An 18750-nucleotide genomic window follows, 5' to 3' on the forward strand; every position below is an offset into this window, starting at 1 on the left:
CATCCTAACCCTCCCTATCACCAGCCAAGACAAACGCTCCCCTGCTCAGCAGCGCGCGCGCACAACAAAGTCAAGCCACACCCCCTCTTTCCCCTCGCCTGGGTTTAATCGGGGAGTCTCCCCACTACAGTCACGCCCCCTCTTTCCCCTAAAACACGCCCACCCTGCTCTGGCCACACCCACGTCCATAGGATCATAAGGTGCTTCTCTATCGTCAGAGTCCCGCCTCTTTGCCGCCGGGGACGGGTTGATGTCCTAAGTCACGCCTCCTTCACCAAACAGGCCCCGCCCTGGCACCCGACAAATATTATTAGGCGGTGTCTTCCCAACCTTCATCCGTCGCTGTTTGTTTCCTCGCTTGCTCCCTGCACCCCTCCCGGCGGTCTGCCACGCCCCTTTCGCGGCTCAATCCCCGCCCCTTAGTATAAATAGGCGGCGTCTCTCGAAACGGCTCCTCAGTCGCGGTCCCGCCTTGTTCGACGGCGCTGAAGCCTTGGAGGCAGGGGGAGAGAGAGAAAGAGCGGAATCCGCGGGGCGCTCCCTCCCTCCCTCGCACTCGCCGGCGCGCTCGCACAAGCCGTGAGGGGAGCCAGGCGGGCGAAGGACCGGCTGAGTGAGTGAAGGGAGGAGTTTTCTCGCTTGCTCGCAGGGCGTCGCCGCCGGTCAGTCTCCACGCAGAGCGGGTGGCCGAGCGAAGAGGACAGAGCATGGCGCTCTCGGTGCCGGTCAACGGGGTGAAGGAAGAGGGCGACAAGCAGCCTCTCATCGAGCTCTTCGTCAAGGTAAAAGGTCTCCTTGGGGGTGGTGTGCTTCCCTCCCCCCCCCAGCCTTTATTAAGCAGCCCCCCCGTCGGGTAGTGTGTGGTTCATCCCTGCTCCTTATTAAGGGAGTCGACTTGACTCGCCTTACTCCACATCGCCATGGTATTTCTCATGCACGCTCCTGGGTCCACTCTATTATTTAATAATCCCCGGGGGACTCTCAAAGCGGCTTACAAAACATTATGGCAATAGAAGCCGCATGCAAATTTGGTGCCTGGGAACAGAAATAGCGCGAGGTGCCTCGGATGTGTCATTTCTTGTTCTCATCCTTGGTCTTAACCTTCAGCTTCTACGTACTCGGCGAAAGAGCCCGTTGAAGATCTCTGAGGCAAGGGAGTGGGGGCTGAGCAGCTGGCTTATAGTCCATGGTGGGGGCCGCTCCCTCTCTTTTCCACGTTGAGGGAGTCGACTTTGCTTTCTGCAATACCCCACAGCAGTTCTCAATCTCAGCATTTCCCTATGGCGTTCCCTCTCCAGGAGAGGCTGTGTCCGGAGCTGGAGTTTGGGGAGGGGCAGTCTGTTTCTGTGCGTGGGTATTTGGAAATAATTCCCAGTGAACTCAGCGGGACTTAACTTCCAAGGAAGTGTTCCGTGGGTTGAGTATAAGACAAGGAAATTGTGTAAGTAGCAAAGCAATGTGTGTTGTATGGACAGATTCTCCTCGCCCTTCCACACAGTCATCTCTTCATTTCTGTGCCTTTAAACCTGTTGGCTAGATACAGATTATTCCATACTTTATTATAGAAATGAAGACTAGAACTATATAAATAGCATGGGTACCGATCAGCCTGACACTGACTTCTCATATCCCTCTTTCTCTGTGGGTTCTGCTGCACATTCTTCATAAAAATACAATTCTGTCGTGCAATTTTTCAGTTTGGTGATGGGGTCGGAAAGCTTTTCCCCTGCAGGTCTTTTGATTTTGTGACATGTGTCCTTCCAGTCTAACCCATATATCCCCTGAAGGTTGTCTATACAGTGGTACCTCTGGTTATGTACTTAATTCGTTCTGGAGGTCCGTTCTTAACCTGAAACTGTTCCTAATCTGAAGCACCACTTTAGCTAATGGAGCCTCCTGCTGCTGCCGCCACTGTCCAATTTCTGTTCTTATCCTGAAGCAAAGTTCTTAACCCGAGGTACTATTTCTGGGTTAGCGGAGTCTGTAACCTGAAGCATATGTAACCTGAAGCATATGAAACCTGAAGCGTATGTAACCCGAGGTACCACTGTACTTGGTTTGTATATTCAGTCCTCTTTCATTGTTTGATTTTGGGCATCCTTCGCATCATACATGATGATCTCCAATTTGAAGATCCTATTGTCTTGTTAGCTTTTTTACAGAGGGAGGTCCCACCTCCCCCTGCAGCTAGCCCATCCAGGCACTACCCTACCTACTTCTTTTCAAAGATTCTGTAGCTGTAGACTTAGGAACCAGCTAAATCACATATGTCATAATCTGCAAACTGCTTCTTCCAATTTTTATGATGTGTTGATCACTATGTGCAATATTCTGAAAGAGACTCCGGTGTTGCAAAGTTAAGTTATAGATGCAAATCTTCCTTCTTTCCATTCAGTTTCATTCTTCTGTTTCCTGTTCATTTCCCTATAACAAGTTAATAGTGGACATCATTTCAGAGGATAAAGACTTGGTTCCATAAATAAAAACATAAACATTTCTGGTTTCCAGTAGGGTCGAGAGTACATCAAATGATATATAAAAATGGCCTTTGGGGAGTGTGCTTTGGTCTCAACCTTGCCTTGTTCGGTTTTACCAGATACTCTGGCCTTAACATTCACTAAAACTTTTTTATTATGAGAAGTGTATTTTTCAAAGCAAGAGGTGTTTCCAAGTGCTCCAATAATAAAATCTTCCTGTTTTCTGCATTCTTCCCTGCTTCTGTAATACTCATTCTTAGCTCCCTCTCACTCAGAGCAGAAGTCTTGGGCTGGGAATAAGAGGTGGCAACTTGACTGACTCCGGATGAAGTCATTTTCTTTTGAAATACTACTTCATACAAGCTATGAATAGTCCATTACTCAGTTGCTGTTGGAGATAGTGTAAAAAGTGTTTGCTTGATTTCTTGCTTCTACTTCTGCAATGCTGGTTTTTTGGGGGGGAATAATGAGCTACATGGGATCATTTTAAAAGGCATGGTTCTTTTTAAATATGAAGACACATATTTTGGAGTTTTGAGAGCTTTTGACTTGTAAACAAGAGCCTTATCGCACAATCTGTTCCACACCCATATTGTCATCGGGGATGTACCAGCCCTGAGGAATCCAGGGACTGGAGGATCACATCTTTTACATCCCTTCTATTGTGGAAAAGTGATAATGTATTGAAAACAGGAATATCCTCTCATTAGCCTTCTTTAACTACATGTCTAGGCTCGTCTCATGACTTTTCAGGGGCTGGGCAATGATTTTTAAAATTTGAATAGAACGTTGTGAAAGCAGCTTTGATCATACTAGCTATGAGAAGAGTCAGCTGGAGGAATGAGTGTTCTCATAATTTCCAATAAGCTATGAATTGTTTGAATCTTCTGTGACACATTACCTGGACTGGCCCATATGAAGAATTTGGCAATGAATGTATTCGGATTGATGCAAATCTTAGCTTAAGGTTGGACATGCATTAGTTTAATGCAGGTGCTTTACTTTTCTCTCTTGCATGAGTGTGGAAACAAGCCAATAATTCAGTTGACCACAGCTTCCTGGTGCATGTGAACTAGTAACCATGGTTTATAGCTTCCAAACAGGCCAGAATAAGGAGCCATGGTTTGGATTTGATATCCCGCCTTTCACTCCCCTTCAGGAGTCTCAAAGAGGCTAACATTCTCCTTTCCCTTCCTCCCCCCCAACAAACACTCAGTGAGGTGAGTGGGGCTGAGAGACTTCACAGAAGTGTGACTGGCCCAAGGTCACCCAGCAGCTGCATGTAGAGGTTTAAAGTTGGCTTCCATATTTTGGATTGTTGGAAGCCATTGTCCATAGTTCCTGGTTCAGATACATCAGGAAGCTATGGTTAATAGAGGCTTCCTGGTTTCCTTACTTGCAGGAGCAAGGAGGAGCAAATGGCTATGTCTGGACCCAATAGTCATTACATCAGGCTGTATCAGAGGAGTGAGGAGAAGCGAGTCAGGGCCACTACAGCTGAGAGACCAGCAGCTTCTGGCACCTGTGTCTCATCTCCTTGAATTAACAAACAGCTGGTCATTAGAACAACCTGTAACTAAACATGAAAACAAGCAAATTCAGGTTTCATCCTCCCAATCCATTTTCTCTTTGTGTTGATCATTTCGAGCTTGAATACCAGGTTTATAAGCTGCTCTGCTAGCCTCTGGCTGAAAAAATAAAACATTTTTTAAATAAATGAAATTTGTGCATATCTTTGTTCATTAAGCTGAGACCATTTGAGTGTTCAAAGGAAATTGTTACAAGTGTTCTAAGTCAAGTTCAAGATCAACTTAATTATACATGTATACAATGCATGGATTGAATCTATCCTAAGCAAACAGTTTATTTCATTGGGAATCTGTACTAATACCTTTGTTTAAATGCTGGTATCAGTGTGAGCGGCACACAAAGAACAGCAGCAGCCAGGCTTAAACTCGGGAATGAACACGTTAAGTAAACCTTGAACAGAATTTATAAAAAGCTGCTCTACAAACCAACTAGATTTTTTTAGTGGATTATATCTCTAGGGGACCAAAACAGATGGAAGTTGCTAGTTTCCAACAAAGTGGTTAAGCATAATCATTGCAATTTCTGTAGTGCCTGTGAAAGAAAAATATTTACACTGGTGCTGCTATAATTCATGGCCTCTTCCTGCTCTAGACCATGTTTGCAAAGCAAACTAGATGCATAGTTGAAATGTAGCATTGCTTATAGCACTTACGTTGGTGGTCTGCGGTAATTAATAACTTAAGTTTGTGCCTTCAGTCAGTGCCTCTGGTCTGCCTGAAGTCCATGTTAACTTGCAGTGCAAATATTTGCATCTTAGTGCTGATTAAACAGAAGCAGTTAATAGATTTCATTCCCTAAGAGCTTCCTAGCAAAAGCGCATGTATAATTGATAAAGCAGAGTTGCTTCCAATGTCTAGCAGGGATATTTAAAACACCTAAATAGAACCTTGTAGAATTAAAGGCTTGCATATAATGAATATGCGGCAGATATTTTCCTGTAGCCTGTTGCTGAAAAACTAAATTCCAGTATTGCCCTTCCAGTATTGCAGCCTGGATGGCTATTGTCCGTATCACAACCTTGTGAAGGTAGATCATTCTCTAATCCAGGAGAATTTGGTAAAGGGTCTAATAAGTTCTTGGCTGAACAGATTTAAGTGCAAGTCCAAATCACTGTCCACCACATAAAACAAGATACAAGAGAGCAATCCTGGGCTCTTCAATAGGCAGGCAGCACAAAAGTCTCTGGGTTGCCCAGGCCTGGTATAAATGCAGGAACCTCTGCCTGCTACTGTTCAGGTTCCACCTTCCACACTTGTGAGCTGTAGAGCCTACTCCTCTAGTTAAGATTCGAGTATGGCCACTCAAGGCCCTGGGCTTGATGCTTGTCACTCCCAAATATGTGACAACCTGCTTGTGTTTCCTAACCATTTCTCAGTCAGGTAAAGCATTTTTTTTTTACAAGATTATGCTTTAGTGAGAGAGCTGCACCTGGCATGAGGACGGTGCCTAATGGGATTATTTTGATGGCAAGCCAGGCCTCTTGATAAGATTATCTTCTGACAGCAATGCTAGAAATGAAAACACACTGCTTATTTCCTCTCTTGGTGTTTCTTCCATGATTCTGGGATTTATTGTTATAACAAATGCAATTGGTAATATATTGGAGAATTGATTGTTATGTTGAAGTTCAAAAGAAGATACAATTTATGAAGGATTTGGACCTCAGTGGGTACAGCTGCAAGTAGCTGACTAGGTCAAGTGCCATTATCCAGACAAGGGGAGAAAATACAGCTCTGTTCTGTCATCTGGTATTTGGTATTGACATTTCAGCCACACTTCAGTATCAGCAGAAACTGTAGGAAAGAACCCAACTTCTCACATACGTCCCAGACATTCATGAAGGCAAGGTGGGCAAAGGTGCTGCTCTGTTTTGAAGGAATGTCCAGAGTGCCATATGTGATGCTTGTAGAAATGTCAGTGACAGGATTTGTCTATTCGCTCCTGCATAAATTCTTTATTTTTGGTGGGCATCCCAGATGTGGGCAACTTCTGCAAAGTCACTCATGAGTAGTTCCATTGACTTCAGTAAGTCTTAACATACACCTGGGCTATGTAGAAAGGTCTCCTGATTGGTTTGCACACGTCTATATGCAGATAACTTACTTCTGAAGTATGCAGCCAATAGTACATTATGTTTGCACCAAGCTTCTACAACTGCGATCTTTTTCTGACTCTGTAGATTTTGGCATAAGCACTATTGGCCAAGGTTGGTTTATGCTCTTGCTTTGTCTTGCAGCTGCCAAGGAAAGGGTAAGTTTTCCCAGTGAGTATACATTAGAAGTGGCAGCAAACACATTTTGGGCAGGCTGGAAACTTACTTGACTGTTCATCTTATGTGAATTGATGAAAAGTGGATCACTTGTATAAACTGGCTGGCTCTTCTTTGAAAACTGAGCAGGAGAGCCCATGCACCATGGCACCAGCTAATCTTTCAGTGGGCAGCTTGAGACAGTATTGGTATACTAAATAGTCATAGTTGAGAAGGTACTGTCACCTGAAGTGCCTCAAGTTCCAGGTCAGGACTTCTGGAGGAGGGAGCCAGGCTTTTAAGGTCTGGCTTGGAATTTTTTCACCTTTTGACATCCATTCCTGACATTGATGGAGGAAAAGCCTATTACACTTTGCTCACCTGCAGCATCTAAATTAGTCATGACTGAAGCTATTCGTTGTCTGAGTGTCTTCAGCGAACAAGGCTTGGATTTGTGAGGCTCTCTGGTTGCACTTGTTTGGTGTTTATAAAGCAATACATCTAGTTGCTGTAGTTGTCATAGTGAAGTTACCATACAGGAGGTGACTGGAAACAGAATAACATGGCTTGTCCTTATCTCCATAACCCAGTCCTTGCAGAAACTTCAAGTACCAGATCTTGTATAAAGCATGTAAATGTTTGAGAAGAATGCTTATTCACAATGGTTTGTATTTTGAGTGCTAAGCTGTAGTTTCCTTTGTTAAGAACCTGATTTTAAATTATAGAACCTTATAAGTTATAAGCAGGTGGTATCTTATTTCCAGGTTATCTGAAAGTTGACTTGTAGCTTATGTCTTTCAGTACTCTTGTGTAAGAATTTCTATTTGCAGAGTAGCTGTGTCTTGTCTCTTGCAGGAAAAAAGAACAACAACTTGTGGCACGTTTAAAGACTTAAGCGTCAGAACCCACACTGTCCAGACATCAGTGGAACAGGCTTCTTCCTACACATTAGAACTTCTCCACCCTGTCTTTCCTTGGTGGGCCACCCAAATTCTTCTTGAAGAGTTGGAGGATCCTCTAGAATAGATTTGGATTGAGGAAAGGAAGAGGAAGTTTCAGTGTATGGGGGAAAGTTCCCTCACATAGTTTTGGATACTGTCCCAAGACATTTAATCCATAAACATTTATGCTACAATAAATTTGTTCCTCTTTGTTTTGGTGCAATAATTTCAGGTGCTTGTGAAACCTTTTAATTGCCATAGTTGGTTCTTCCCAGCCTGAAAATGCAAAAAATGACTAAGTTTACTCAAATCAGCCATAAAACTAAGTTTCCTTTAGATAGTAGGTTTTTTGGTGTTTTTATGTGTGATCTGTTTGATATGAGCTGACAGTAGTACTTCAGCAAATTCAGAGAGCTTGTGAAGCTGCGAGGAGTTGCTTTGCTCTTGGTATATCCTGCTTTAGTGTTCCTATTTATAGTAGCTTTGTTAATGCAACTGAGGACCCTGTCATAAGCAATTGTTTTTACAGGGCTTTGAAGATGAAGACAATGTTTTCATAGAAAGGGTTAGTTTACCTTTTGTTTGGGGTGCAAACATATTAGACTTGTGCAAATATATTAGTAAAACAATACAAATGAACAGTATTTAGGTGTATGTTATTAACATATATAACCAGTATAGTTTTGATGAGAGCTGACCTACAGTGGTTTGTTTATATCTGGTTTCACAAAATACGTGCCCTGAAGCAGCTTAATAATAGGATACAAAATCATGCAGTATCAAATAAAGACTAGACTTCAGCATAAGACAAACTTTAGTAGCTAATGAAAACAATTGCTTACATTTCCATCAAGGAGGGAAAGCCATCTTTAAAAGGAAACCCTGAACCAGGAATTAGGAACCTGCAGCCCTCCAGATGTTGCTGCACTCTAATTCCCAACAGCCCCAGGCAGCACAGCCAGTGGTCTGGAATGATAGGAGCTATGATCCAACAATATCTGGAGGGCCACAGGTTCACCACCCCTAGTTTTAAGCCATCTCCTCAAATGCATGTAAAAAGCTAGCAAGCTTTGGTAAGGAGTCCAGGGCTGTCATGAAGAAGGCCTTAGATTGAGTAGCCTATAGTGGGGCCTCTGTCAAATCTCAGTGCACAGTAGGGTGCATATAGGAGGATATATCATTTGCTGTATTCATAGTAAGGAGGACTGCAATGGGTTTTAAAGATCAAAGACAGCACTTTGACTTGCCTGGAAACATAGTGGTGTTCTCTCCCATTGAAACCAAAGGAGCTTAAGTGATTAACTTTGGCTGGGTCATGCCCTTACATTACTATGTCAAAATGTCTTGTGAAACTAAATAAACCTTTACACTTTCTGATATGTGCTTAACTTATGAGGTTAGAACAGATGCATTTTGATGGCATTATATTCAGTCTTCGTGTTTGTATTTAAATTTTCAAGCTTCTCTTAATAATTGAGGGCTAGAGAACATGAACTTTAAGAGCCCTGTGCGCTACACAGAAATGCAGAGAGGGTGTGTTTGGATTCTGACGGTGCATTTTGACTATTGTTGTTCCCCAGTCGAATGCCCTGCTCAACCAAAGAGTAACTAGTGAAAACAGCATTACTTCTCATGACTGCAGGCAGTTGGAACCTAGCGAAAACAAACTTCCTAAGTCAGTGACTTAATTATAATATGTCGTCCAAGTAGACAGTTCTGTTTTTATTGTGGAGCTGCCTCTGTTCAACTGCTGACCTGGAAATGAGTTTCTTAACCGTATGATTGCCCAGGAGAACTTTGTAGTAGTCTCATTAATTGATTGTAAGAAATTACATTTAGTTTCCAATTTCAACCCTAAGCATAAATCAGACTCACAGTTAATTACAACTTTCTGCAGTTCTTCTCCCTAAAGTCATCATTTAATCTTTCCATTGTTGGCTAAACAAAGGGCGAGGAGGTTTCTTTACTCGGAGAAAGGAAGTAGTGGTATGTCCTGGACTTGACATCCATATTAGGCATAAACTAAATATAGGCGTAGAACTCGGGAGTGAAGTCACATCTGTGAATTTTCAAGACTGCAATGAGATCAGCCACTGCTGTTGGATGGCCTTCTGCCTCTTTCCTCTCCTACTTGAATGCTTTTCTCCTGCCATTAATGTCCATTAGTTTGTTGCATACTTTGTGGGTTTATTTTAAATAAACAAAAGTAGTTTAAAATACTGAATTCTGCTAAAAATAAAGCTGAGCCAAACATGGCTTTAAAATGTCTAAAACACTTTTCACAGTACAAAGCTTTACAGTTGTGAAGCTAAATAGGTCAGGTTGATATACTGTCTTGCCAAAGGCCACCCAATGAACCCTGTCACTTTGTTGATTTAAGTTTGGGAGTCCTGTGCTGCTGTGTACTGTTAGCTGTTTTTCTGGTGCAAGAGAAGTGTCTTTAGAGGCAGAAGTCTTTACCTTCCTTAGCAAAAATCTGACTGTATTCTTTTAGCTTCTAAGGGAAGTGGTATGCAGGTTTTTTCTATATAAAAAAAAACATGAATACACTCATGCTCCTTTTCAAAAGTACTGTTGGCATTCAGATGGGTGCTACTGATAGGTGTTTGTAGCAGTTGCACCAATATACGGGCACATCTGTTGCTGCAGTGCTGATTAACACATCTGCATTTTCTTGGTTTTTCTAAAGTAGTGCTTTGACATATTGAACTGTTCTGACCAGGCACTGTATCCTAGGCGCAGAACGCACAGTGAATATGAATACTTGAGGCTGTGATGGTTCAAGAGAACTGCCTTTGGGTATCTCAGAATATTTTTTTCTGTACAGAACTTTGCATCTAAACTAATTCATGAAAGGTATACCATACTACAGTGGTACCTCAGGTTATATACACTTCAGGTTACATATGCTTCAGGTTACAGACCCTGCTAACCCAGAAATAGTGCTTCAGGTTAAGAACTTTGCTTCAGGATGAGAACAGAAATCGTGCTCCAGCTGCGCAGCGGCAGCAGGAGGCCCCATTAGCTAAAGTGGTGCTTCAGGTTAAGACCAGTTTCAGGTTAAGAATGGACCTCTGGAACGAATTAAGTACTTAACCCGAGGTACCACTGTATTCTGTATTAGGTAAAACACATGAAATAACTAAAACTCAATGCCTTAAATGTTTTAGGACTACATTTTACTTGTCTTTTTTCCTACCACCCATATTGATCCCAGGGATAGTATACTACTCACAAAAGAATTAAATACAATAGGCAGACATCAGTAAAATGATAATTAAAAGTGTTACGTTCATATTTTCTTTGCCAATTTCTCCCTAGATAGCTGCTGGATGAAATCCTTTATTTTTATAGCTCATCCCTCCAAAGTCATGGGAAAGGTTTCTGTTATCTGGTGGAAGTCACTTTCTTAAGTTGCTAATTTTAATTTAGCTCTGATTTTTGTCCTGTCTTCACCAAGGGTGAACTAAGGATAACATGCTGGACCTAATAACAACCAGTTTGTCTTTAAAGGTTCAAACTAGATACTGTAATGGCATTATGTTACTGCCAGTTTTATTTTCAAATCTTTTCCTAATGATCTCTAGCATGGAATTTGCCTTTTTCACAACTGCCACACACTGGGTTGACATCTTCATCGAGATGTCTGCTTAAAACATAAAAGACTCCTGTTGAAACTAATTTTCAGTCTAAAGTTGGTTTTAGTTGAAATTCTGTATACCCACATACTTACATTTTCATGAGTTTGCAGTAAATTAATAATGTATTGTCATGTCTAGCTTTGGCCTAAGCAAATGACTCTCCCAAGAGCCGTAAACCAGATTGATCTGCTTATAGGTTCCGTAATAGTTTAGCATTCTAAATTATTCTTTGTTCATATAAAAAGATTGTAGAAGACCTTCACAAAAGATGTTCTGATATTAAGAAAGCTACAGTAAAGGTAAAGGTAAAGGTACCCCTGCCCGTACGGGCCAGTCTTGACAGACTCTGGGGTTGTGCGCCCATCTCACTTAAGAGGCCAGGGGCCAGCGCTGTCCGGAGACACTTCCGGGTCACGTGGCCAGCGTGACATCGCTGCTCTGGCGAGCCAGAGCCGCACACGGAAACGCCGTTTACCTTCCCGCTGGTAAGCGGTCCCTATTTATCTACTTGCACCTGGAGGTGCTTTCGAACTGCTAGGTTGGCAGGCGCTGGGACCGAGCAGCGGGAGCGCACTCCGCCGCAGGGATTCGAACCGCCGACCTTTCGATCGGCAAGTCCTAGGCGCTGAGGCTTTAACCCACAGCGCCACCTGCGTCCCATAAGAAAGCTACAAGGCTGTATGAATAATTGGCTGTATTAATAATTCCCTCTCCCCAATGCCCAGTGGTTCAGGGTAGTAGGAGGAAATTTTCCTTCTCTTCCAATATGGAATTGTAAGCTTCTCCTGCATTTGCAGTGAGTCCTTGGAGGGGAGGGGGTTGTGCTACTGCCAAAGCACATACTGTACTGTGCTAACTAGCTCAAAGGAGCAAAGTTCTTGGACAATAGCTCTTCAGAGCCCTTGGTAATGTGTAACATCGAATCCAAAGTAGCTCTTAAATATAAAGCAAATTTGACAGCAGACAACCATTTTGGCAATTTCATAATCTTTCCACTTGGAACACCGCAGTGTTTGAACTTGAGCTTGGTCACATAAAAGGAGTCTAGACAACTGTTTCATTATACTGCAGAAATGTAGCTCTTCATGGCAGTCAAAAGCCAGATATACTCTGAGGCATTGTGGGACTTCTGCAATGGTGGTAGACTGTGCTGTTGCCATTTAGGTAGGATTATGGAGCGTTGATACTCATAACCACCTTGTGAGCTACTTTAGACGTGAAAGGTATTTGCTAAAGGCCATTCAGTACGCTTCAAGGCTGAGCTGGAAATATGAGCTCAGGTCCCCACCAACAAACGGGACTCTGGGTGCATCCTGGACGGATGTACCTAGGATGAAGCTTACTATAAGCATTTTTATATCACTTAGTAAAAAATGGTTTCCAGAGTGCCCCACAAAGAGAAACTATAAAACATTCCCTGCTCTCAGGCTTGCAGCCATGATGCAGAAGGAAAAGGGATTGCGAGGGAGGAGGGAAAAAGCAAGCTCAGGCACTTGTTCTTAGTCAAAGCTCTAGTAAGGACTAGGTGGAATGTAAACAGTTCAAAGGAGAAGTCTTCCCACTGCCTCTTTCAGTGCCCTTTCCAATGAGGCATTAATAATCTCTCTGGCCCAACTGTTTATTCCCTTCCTGCTTAATTTTACCAGTCATGAGGGCAAAGGGCAAGAATGCAAGGGGTTTCCTGCATGTATTCAGGTACCTTGTTGATATCCTTAATATGTACTAGCTGAAACTAATTTAATATGTACTAGCTGAAACTAATTTAACAATACTGGATCAGAAAGTACTTTCTTGTTGACAGCTGTACTATTCATGGTTTTGCTTCTATAGGTTAATTTATTCTCCTAAGTTGCTTTGAGACTTTTTTTGGGTAGAAATGATGGATTATGTAATAATATAAATATATTTTATTTTACAAACCTGTGTTTTTAGAGAAATTCAGAACAGCAGTGGCTCATAAAGGAGGGTGCGGCAGTGCTGCATTTGAGTTGTGGTTGAAGCAAGGTGAGGTCAGAGGGCCTCAGGGTTGGCACCTGTGCAGGGAGGATGCAATAAGCCTCCTTCATGAGCCACGAGCAAGCTGATCCTCTCTTGAGACATAATGCCAGATGTTGAAGCATCTCTGTCCAGGAAGGCTCTTGTTGGTTTTTGAAGGGCTGTTAGTTGTGCACTGTAGAAGAGCTAGCTGTCTTTCCTAAAGAGTGTTTCCATTGCATTTAACATTTTCTCCCAGTAATTGTATTTCTGCCATGAAAGTGCACTCCATACAACAAGTCTAGGGCAGCCACGAGTGCTCATCAGAATCTTCCACCAACCTAATGAGTTTAAATAAAGATAATATGGTGCAAAATATTTCAGCAGCTTTGTATATTTCCCTCTGCCAAGAATACAAGCAGATATAGGCTCATCCCCCCCCCCCCGACTGGAAATGCTAGCTTGGTATAGCAGTATCACACAGCAGTGAGTAAATGACTACTTCCTGCAAATGTTATTTTAATAGATACCCCTTCTATCTGAAATGTGTGCCATAAACATATAGCTGATTGTGTATACACCAAATATATATTTTTAAAAGGCTAAAGGAGAAACTGGGGCTCAGTTCTTTCATGTAGATGCATGTAACATTACCCAATAGCTCTTTTTAAAACAGGAAAAGCCACTTCCAGAGGAGTGGCAGGAGGAGGGTTTGCTTTCTTTGTCCTCTTTCCTCCCATCCCCATTCCAAATGTCACTTCTCATCCCCTGTGGCTTTTTGAAAACGTGGGTCCCAATTGCCTCTGTGCAGTGTCTACTTGGGTCTTGATAAACAGGTTGATTTGGCCAAGCAGTATGTTAGATGTATGATATTATTGTGTGTCTATTGCTGTACTGGATCCTGACAATGTTGTAAGTTTTCTTTTCATAATGTGGATAAATGGTAACTCTCCAATGAGATGGATTTGCACAGAGCTGAACCTTGGCAGGCAATCTTTCTGATGTTGTAAAGTATCCATGCAGCTTGCCATCTGTTTCGCTATAAGGGCTGGACCTCTGTTCTTCTAACCTTCAGCTTCCATCTTTCACATTTCAGCAGAGTTCTTGGATGCTTTCAGGAGTATTCACCTCATCTGTCATGAACTTGCACTTTTGTCCTTTTAAAGGGTCTATTGACTCTTTGACTGTTTGGAAGAAATGAGATAGATGGAAGCAATTAGTCTCTTGAAAGCTTGGTGTGACACACTGGCTGCAGAACTGAATAGTGGAACTTGGCACCATCAATAAGTTTTGAGAATCTAAAAATCCATGGTATGAGCAAGTGGCAAGAAGTGCATACTAATGATCAGGAATAGGCGTAGGATTGAAACTTAATAGACCGAAGTTGCTGCAGTCTTATCTAGTGAATTTTACTGCTGTTTATTTGTATTTGACTATAGGGCATGACTAAGGCAACTGAGCAAATGGGCTCTCTGCTCCACTACCTCATTTGCTTTCACAGTAAGAGGAAAATCTCTTCCATTGCTCTGCGGTGATAATAATTTGTAAAAGTTAAAGAGAAGATGCACCAGTCAAAGAGTGAAAAGATTTATTGTACTTCATAAATTATCAGGCATGTATATGAAACATGCATTACTTTATTACCTGCTTTAAAGCAGGAGCACAGGGCTGCATGAGACCAGCCCCTGGATAAGTTGCAGTGTTTCTGCCTTATATGGCTAGTGCTCTGTTTGAAACCCTTGATCCCTTTGTGGGATGTGGAGATGATCTTGGCCACAGACACAACCATGCATTGGCATCCTGTTCTACTGAATAGAGCCTAACTGGCTCCCTGTTTTTCCAGTATTGCTTGTCTCCAGTGATTGTGTGACTGGAAGACAGATTGTGCAACCCCTTTTTCTCATTCCCTGCACTCCCAAAAAGCCTCTCCAGGCCTGTGTTGCACGGGATCCTGAAACTGGGTGGAATAAACCTGTGCAAGCTTTACGCTAAGTCACAGTGCCATGATTTGATGCCACAAGTTAGGAGACATAAAACATAAAATCTAGCACTGGCTTTGCTAACCATATGTCCTGATCGGTTGGTTTGCTGAATAGAAAATACTTAAATTGCCAGATATCTTCTTCAGTGTGGGTGAGACGCAGTACTTGAGAAATACTTTCCACCCTTTTGTCAAATGCCTTGGCACGATTACCCTGCCTTATCAGAAATGCTAAACATTTTATTCTTGTTAAGGCATCATTTCATGGCATTCACATTCTTGGTGAGCTAGCATTTGGAAGTGAGGTGGGATTAGGAAATTCAGGAAATTTCTTCCTGGGTTGAACAAATTTTACCTGTGATTCTATTTTGTCTCCTTGATGAAGTTGGGAATGCAGAAGAGTTTCTAGGGTAGGGTTTAACTCATCTAGTTAATTGAGCTTTACAGTTTTGTACAATGTAGAATCTTTGAGCATCATCACAACATAAAAGGCAGGACCCTGGCGCAAGGTGGGGGGACCCTCATGGCAACCTATTTTATTAAATCATCTCTTATTTACAAAAGGTTTAAAATGACTAATAAAGAAAAAACAACATATATGTTGATCTTTAAAATGTAATAACCATAAGAACAGCAGGAAAAAAACAGTAAAAGTTCACTAAACTCACTAATATCAGAGACCTTCCAGTGATGGCAGTGTTAATATGCTTGCTACACATGATTGCTTGTAAAGTTTCATACTTTTTAAAGTCTCACATTGCACATCTTAAAAGCAAACACCCAGTGTTAGCGAATTCCCCCACCAATACTCAAGGGGTGTAACGTAGGCTGGGAGAAAATGAGCCGTCATTAATGGTGAGGAATTTGAACTTGAAAGTTGCATCTAATTCAGTGTTCGTTCTACCCATTCAAAACCTTCAATAACTTTAAAGCCCTATACAGCTCAGGACCATAAGTACGTCAGGGACTGCCTCTCTCCATGTTGAACCTACTTGGACAGTGTGATCTTTAGCAGAGGCCATTCTCTCACCTAGTCAATGCTTGGAGAAAAAGGGTCTATTTGCTTTATCTGTGCATGCCAATAGGAAACAGGCCCCATTGTCTGTGTGCAGTAAAGCCCTGCCCATCAGCTGGCATCAGAGGTGATGCCAGCTGATGGACAGGTTGGCGTGGTTGGGTGGAAAATAGCCTCATGAGCCAAACTGGACCCCCTGGCAGGCCAAGGTTGGCCTGTGGGCCACAGGTTCTCTACTTCTGATTTAAAACATTTATATCCCATCCTTTAGCAAAAAAATATCTTGGTGACATTCTTTTCTTGTTCCTGCTTTTAATGGGAGCATCTGGGGTGAAGATTGCCTGCTGCTTTTCATATCAGTGACTGCACAGCACATCAGTCTTTGTGCTTTCATAATATTGAGAAGCTTCCAGTTCCTGTGCAGGGGGTTCACCATCTAGGACAATATGAATATAAAGTGGGAGAATCAAAATGAGGGTGAGGAAGGTTTTAATGGGAAGTCAATGCAGAAAAATGTGAGGCTGTGTTGGACCCAGAATGCATTGCTGACCCATGCTGCAAACCAAAGTGCAGCAAGAACTTCTACTGCTCTAGATTTCCCCCAATGCTAGTTCAGTTCTAAAGGGTCACAAGGGTGTCTTTAAAAAAATCCCCAACCCATTGTGGGAGCTATTTTTCTATATGTAGCTCCTGTGCATAACTGGTAGAAAATCTATGTGATCTATCCATTAACATAGGTGGCATCCAGTTGCAGAGGTCTCCCCCACCTCCCGCCGAAGCCACATTTTGCTTATAGAGATATCATTTACTTTACTATTATCGGTGCTTTCTTTCGGGGGTACTCAAAGGTACACAGTACTGGGACCTCTTTTTGTTGTTTTTGTTGTTGTTGCTAAAAAGTGTGGCACTGACTGTAACAACTTCATGGTGAGTACTGGCACCTATTCTATTAAAAAAACAACAACAGATTAATTAATTAAATTTCTATACCACCCTTTATCAAAAGATCTCAGGGCAGTTTATCCTCTTCTGCTCAATGAATTGAACTGGAGTCAAGCACATGTCACTGTGGTTGCTGCTGAAATCATTTGCTTGGCCTGTGTTGTCTTAGTAACATATGGAACCTCTACTTCTGTACTAAACCATGTGAGGAGGGGGTGGTGAACACGTGGAAGCAGCAGGACTCCCAAGTTTGAACAGAGATTTCCCAGGAAGTCTTCAGATATGCCCCATTTTCTTTTTATTGTCCACAGTAGGAAAGACTTCTGTTTTACTTCTTACTGTTGTGTTTTAAGTGCAATATGAAATGGAAAAGGTGACTTTAATGTAAAACTACAGTTAGCTGTATAAATGTGCATAAATACAACCCACTTCATTACTCTGCAAGCATAAAACACTCTGGAAAATGGGACTATTAACATTATTGTCTCAGATCTCTTCTAGCTGTCGCACAATTTCTTACAATTATGTAGCTCAAATGGCTCATTGAGTCTGCCTTTTTGAACACCTTTTACTGAAATGTGCAATTGATTCTAACTACTTGAGAACCCCTGAAGACTGTCGAAATTCTCTTTTGGGTGTTCTCAGGCTTCCAAAACTCTGGTTTGTTTTAATTTTTGTTCAAACATACTTTTTAAAAACAGCTAGAATTTTTTTGTTGGCATTTTCTCCCCAGAAAATGATGCTAACAAGCTTTATACCTGCCATGGTTGCAGGTATCCTGCAAAAATGGCTCTTGAATGTAGACAGAATCAGTTTTGAGTGCTGAAGCCAATTTTTTCTTGGCATGCCTGTAACATTCTTCTTATGGTTTGTGCTCAAAGTACACTTGGGGAATACAGATGGGGAAAAGGCTTTCTGAGTTCATAAAAATGCAGTGGCTTCCTGAAGGCTTCATATCTGGAACTAGGTCTGGGTTATATTTTGGATTCAAGCTATTGTTTTGGTGAGAGGTTTCCATATCTTCTAAGACATTAACATTAAAGGAAAATGCTCATTTTAAAGAATTTAGTTAATGGGTAAATAGTGATCAGTCCAGGGCCAATAGTAGTCTAACCCTGAACCTGCCTGCCTTTCTCTTCTTTACAAGGGGGCTCTTTGATAATGTGGGGGTTACCATGGAAGGGATGCATACTTGCAATTTCCAACCTGTGTTGCTTTTTTCATTTCTCTTCTTTCCCCCTTTGGCCCTTGGGACTTTCCTCGGGCCCTGCTTTGCATCCTCCTTGAGTAGTTTTGCCTGGCTAGGATGTGTACTTGAACTACGATCATGCTTCTTGCTTGTCTGGATAGAGGACAGAGGGGTGTGTGTGTGTGTGTGTGTGTGTGTGTGTGTGTGTGTATGTATGTAGAAATAAGACTAATACTTAAGGGTAAAACTGCTGGGCCCACTTTTGTTTCTGGCTCCACTTGCCATTGGCTTGTGGTCCCTTGTAGGTTGTCCAGAAGGGAAAGTAGCCCTCAGACTGAAAAAGATTACTCACTGATGTAGGTAGGAGCAATTCTATTGCTATTGGCTGCCTGGATCCACTGCCTGGATGTAAATACTGTGTATACACTGGGGAATAGGAGTTGGGAAAAATGCTTAGATGTCCCATTGCTAAGGGGGGGGGGGACCATAGCTAGGGCCTGATTGCTTTCTGCCAAAATGAGGTGGTGCAAGAACTGGGCTATATCTTTTATTATTAATAACTCCATGTTTAATATTTATTTTCTGGCAGTATATTGATGATGGAACTTCTGGAAGAATCTCATTGTAACATAGTGTTAATTAGTATTTAGAATTTTAGCTTGCCCTTTCCAGAATATTCAGGAAAAGTATTCCATCAGTATTGCACTACGTTAAAACTGTTTTGGAAGAGTGCTTCTTGGAAACTATTTCAC

At 42.1% G+C, this 18750-nt stretch overlaps 1 protein-coding gene across 1 annotated transcript in view; it reads left to right on the forward strand.

The window, feature by feature from the left end:
* The first annotated feature begins 285 nt into the window (after positions 1 to 285).
* CLIC4 (chloride intracellular channel 4) overlaps positions 286 to 18750 on the forward strand; it is a 47288-nt gene continuing 28823 nt past the window's right edge. Inside the window, exon 1 of the mRNA XM_083751922.1 lies at positions 286 to 782. Coding sequence (XP_083608048.1) covers positions 708 to 782 — 75 coding nt within the window. The 5' untranslated portion in view covers positions 286 to 707. The remainder of the gene's footprint in view (positions 783 to 18750) is intronic.

The sequence above is a fragment of the Podarcis gaigeae genome, assembly GCF_964106915.1.
Source record: "Podarcis gaigeae genome assembly, chromosome: 8".
Taxonomy (NCBI): domain Eukaryota; kingdom Metazoa; phylum Chordata; class Lepidosauria; order Squamata; family Lacertidae; genus Podarcis; species Podarcis gaigeae.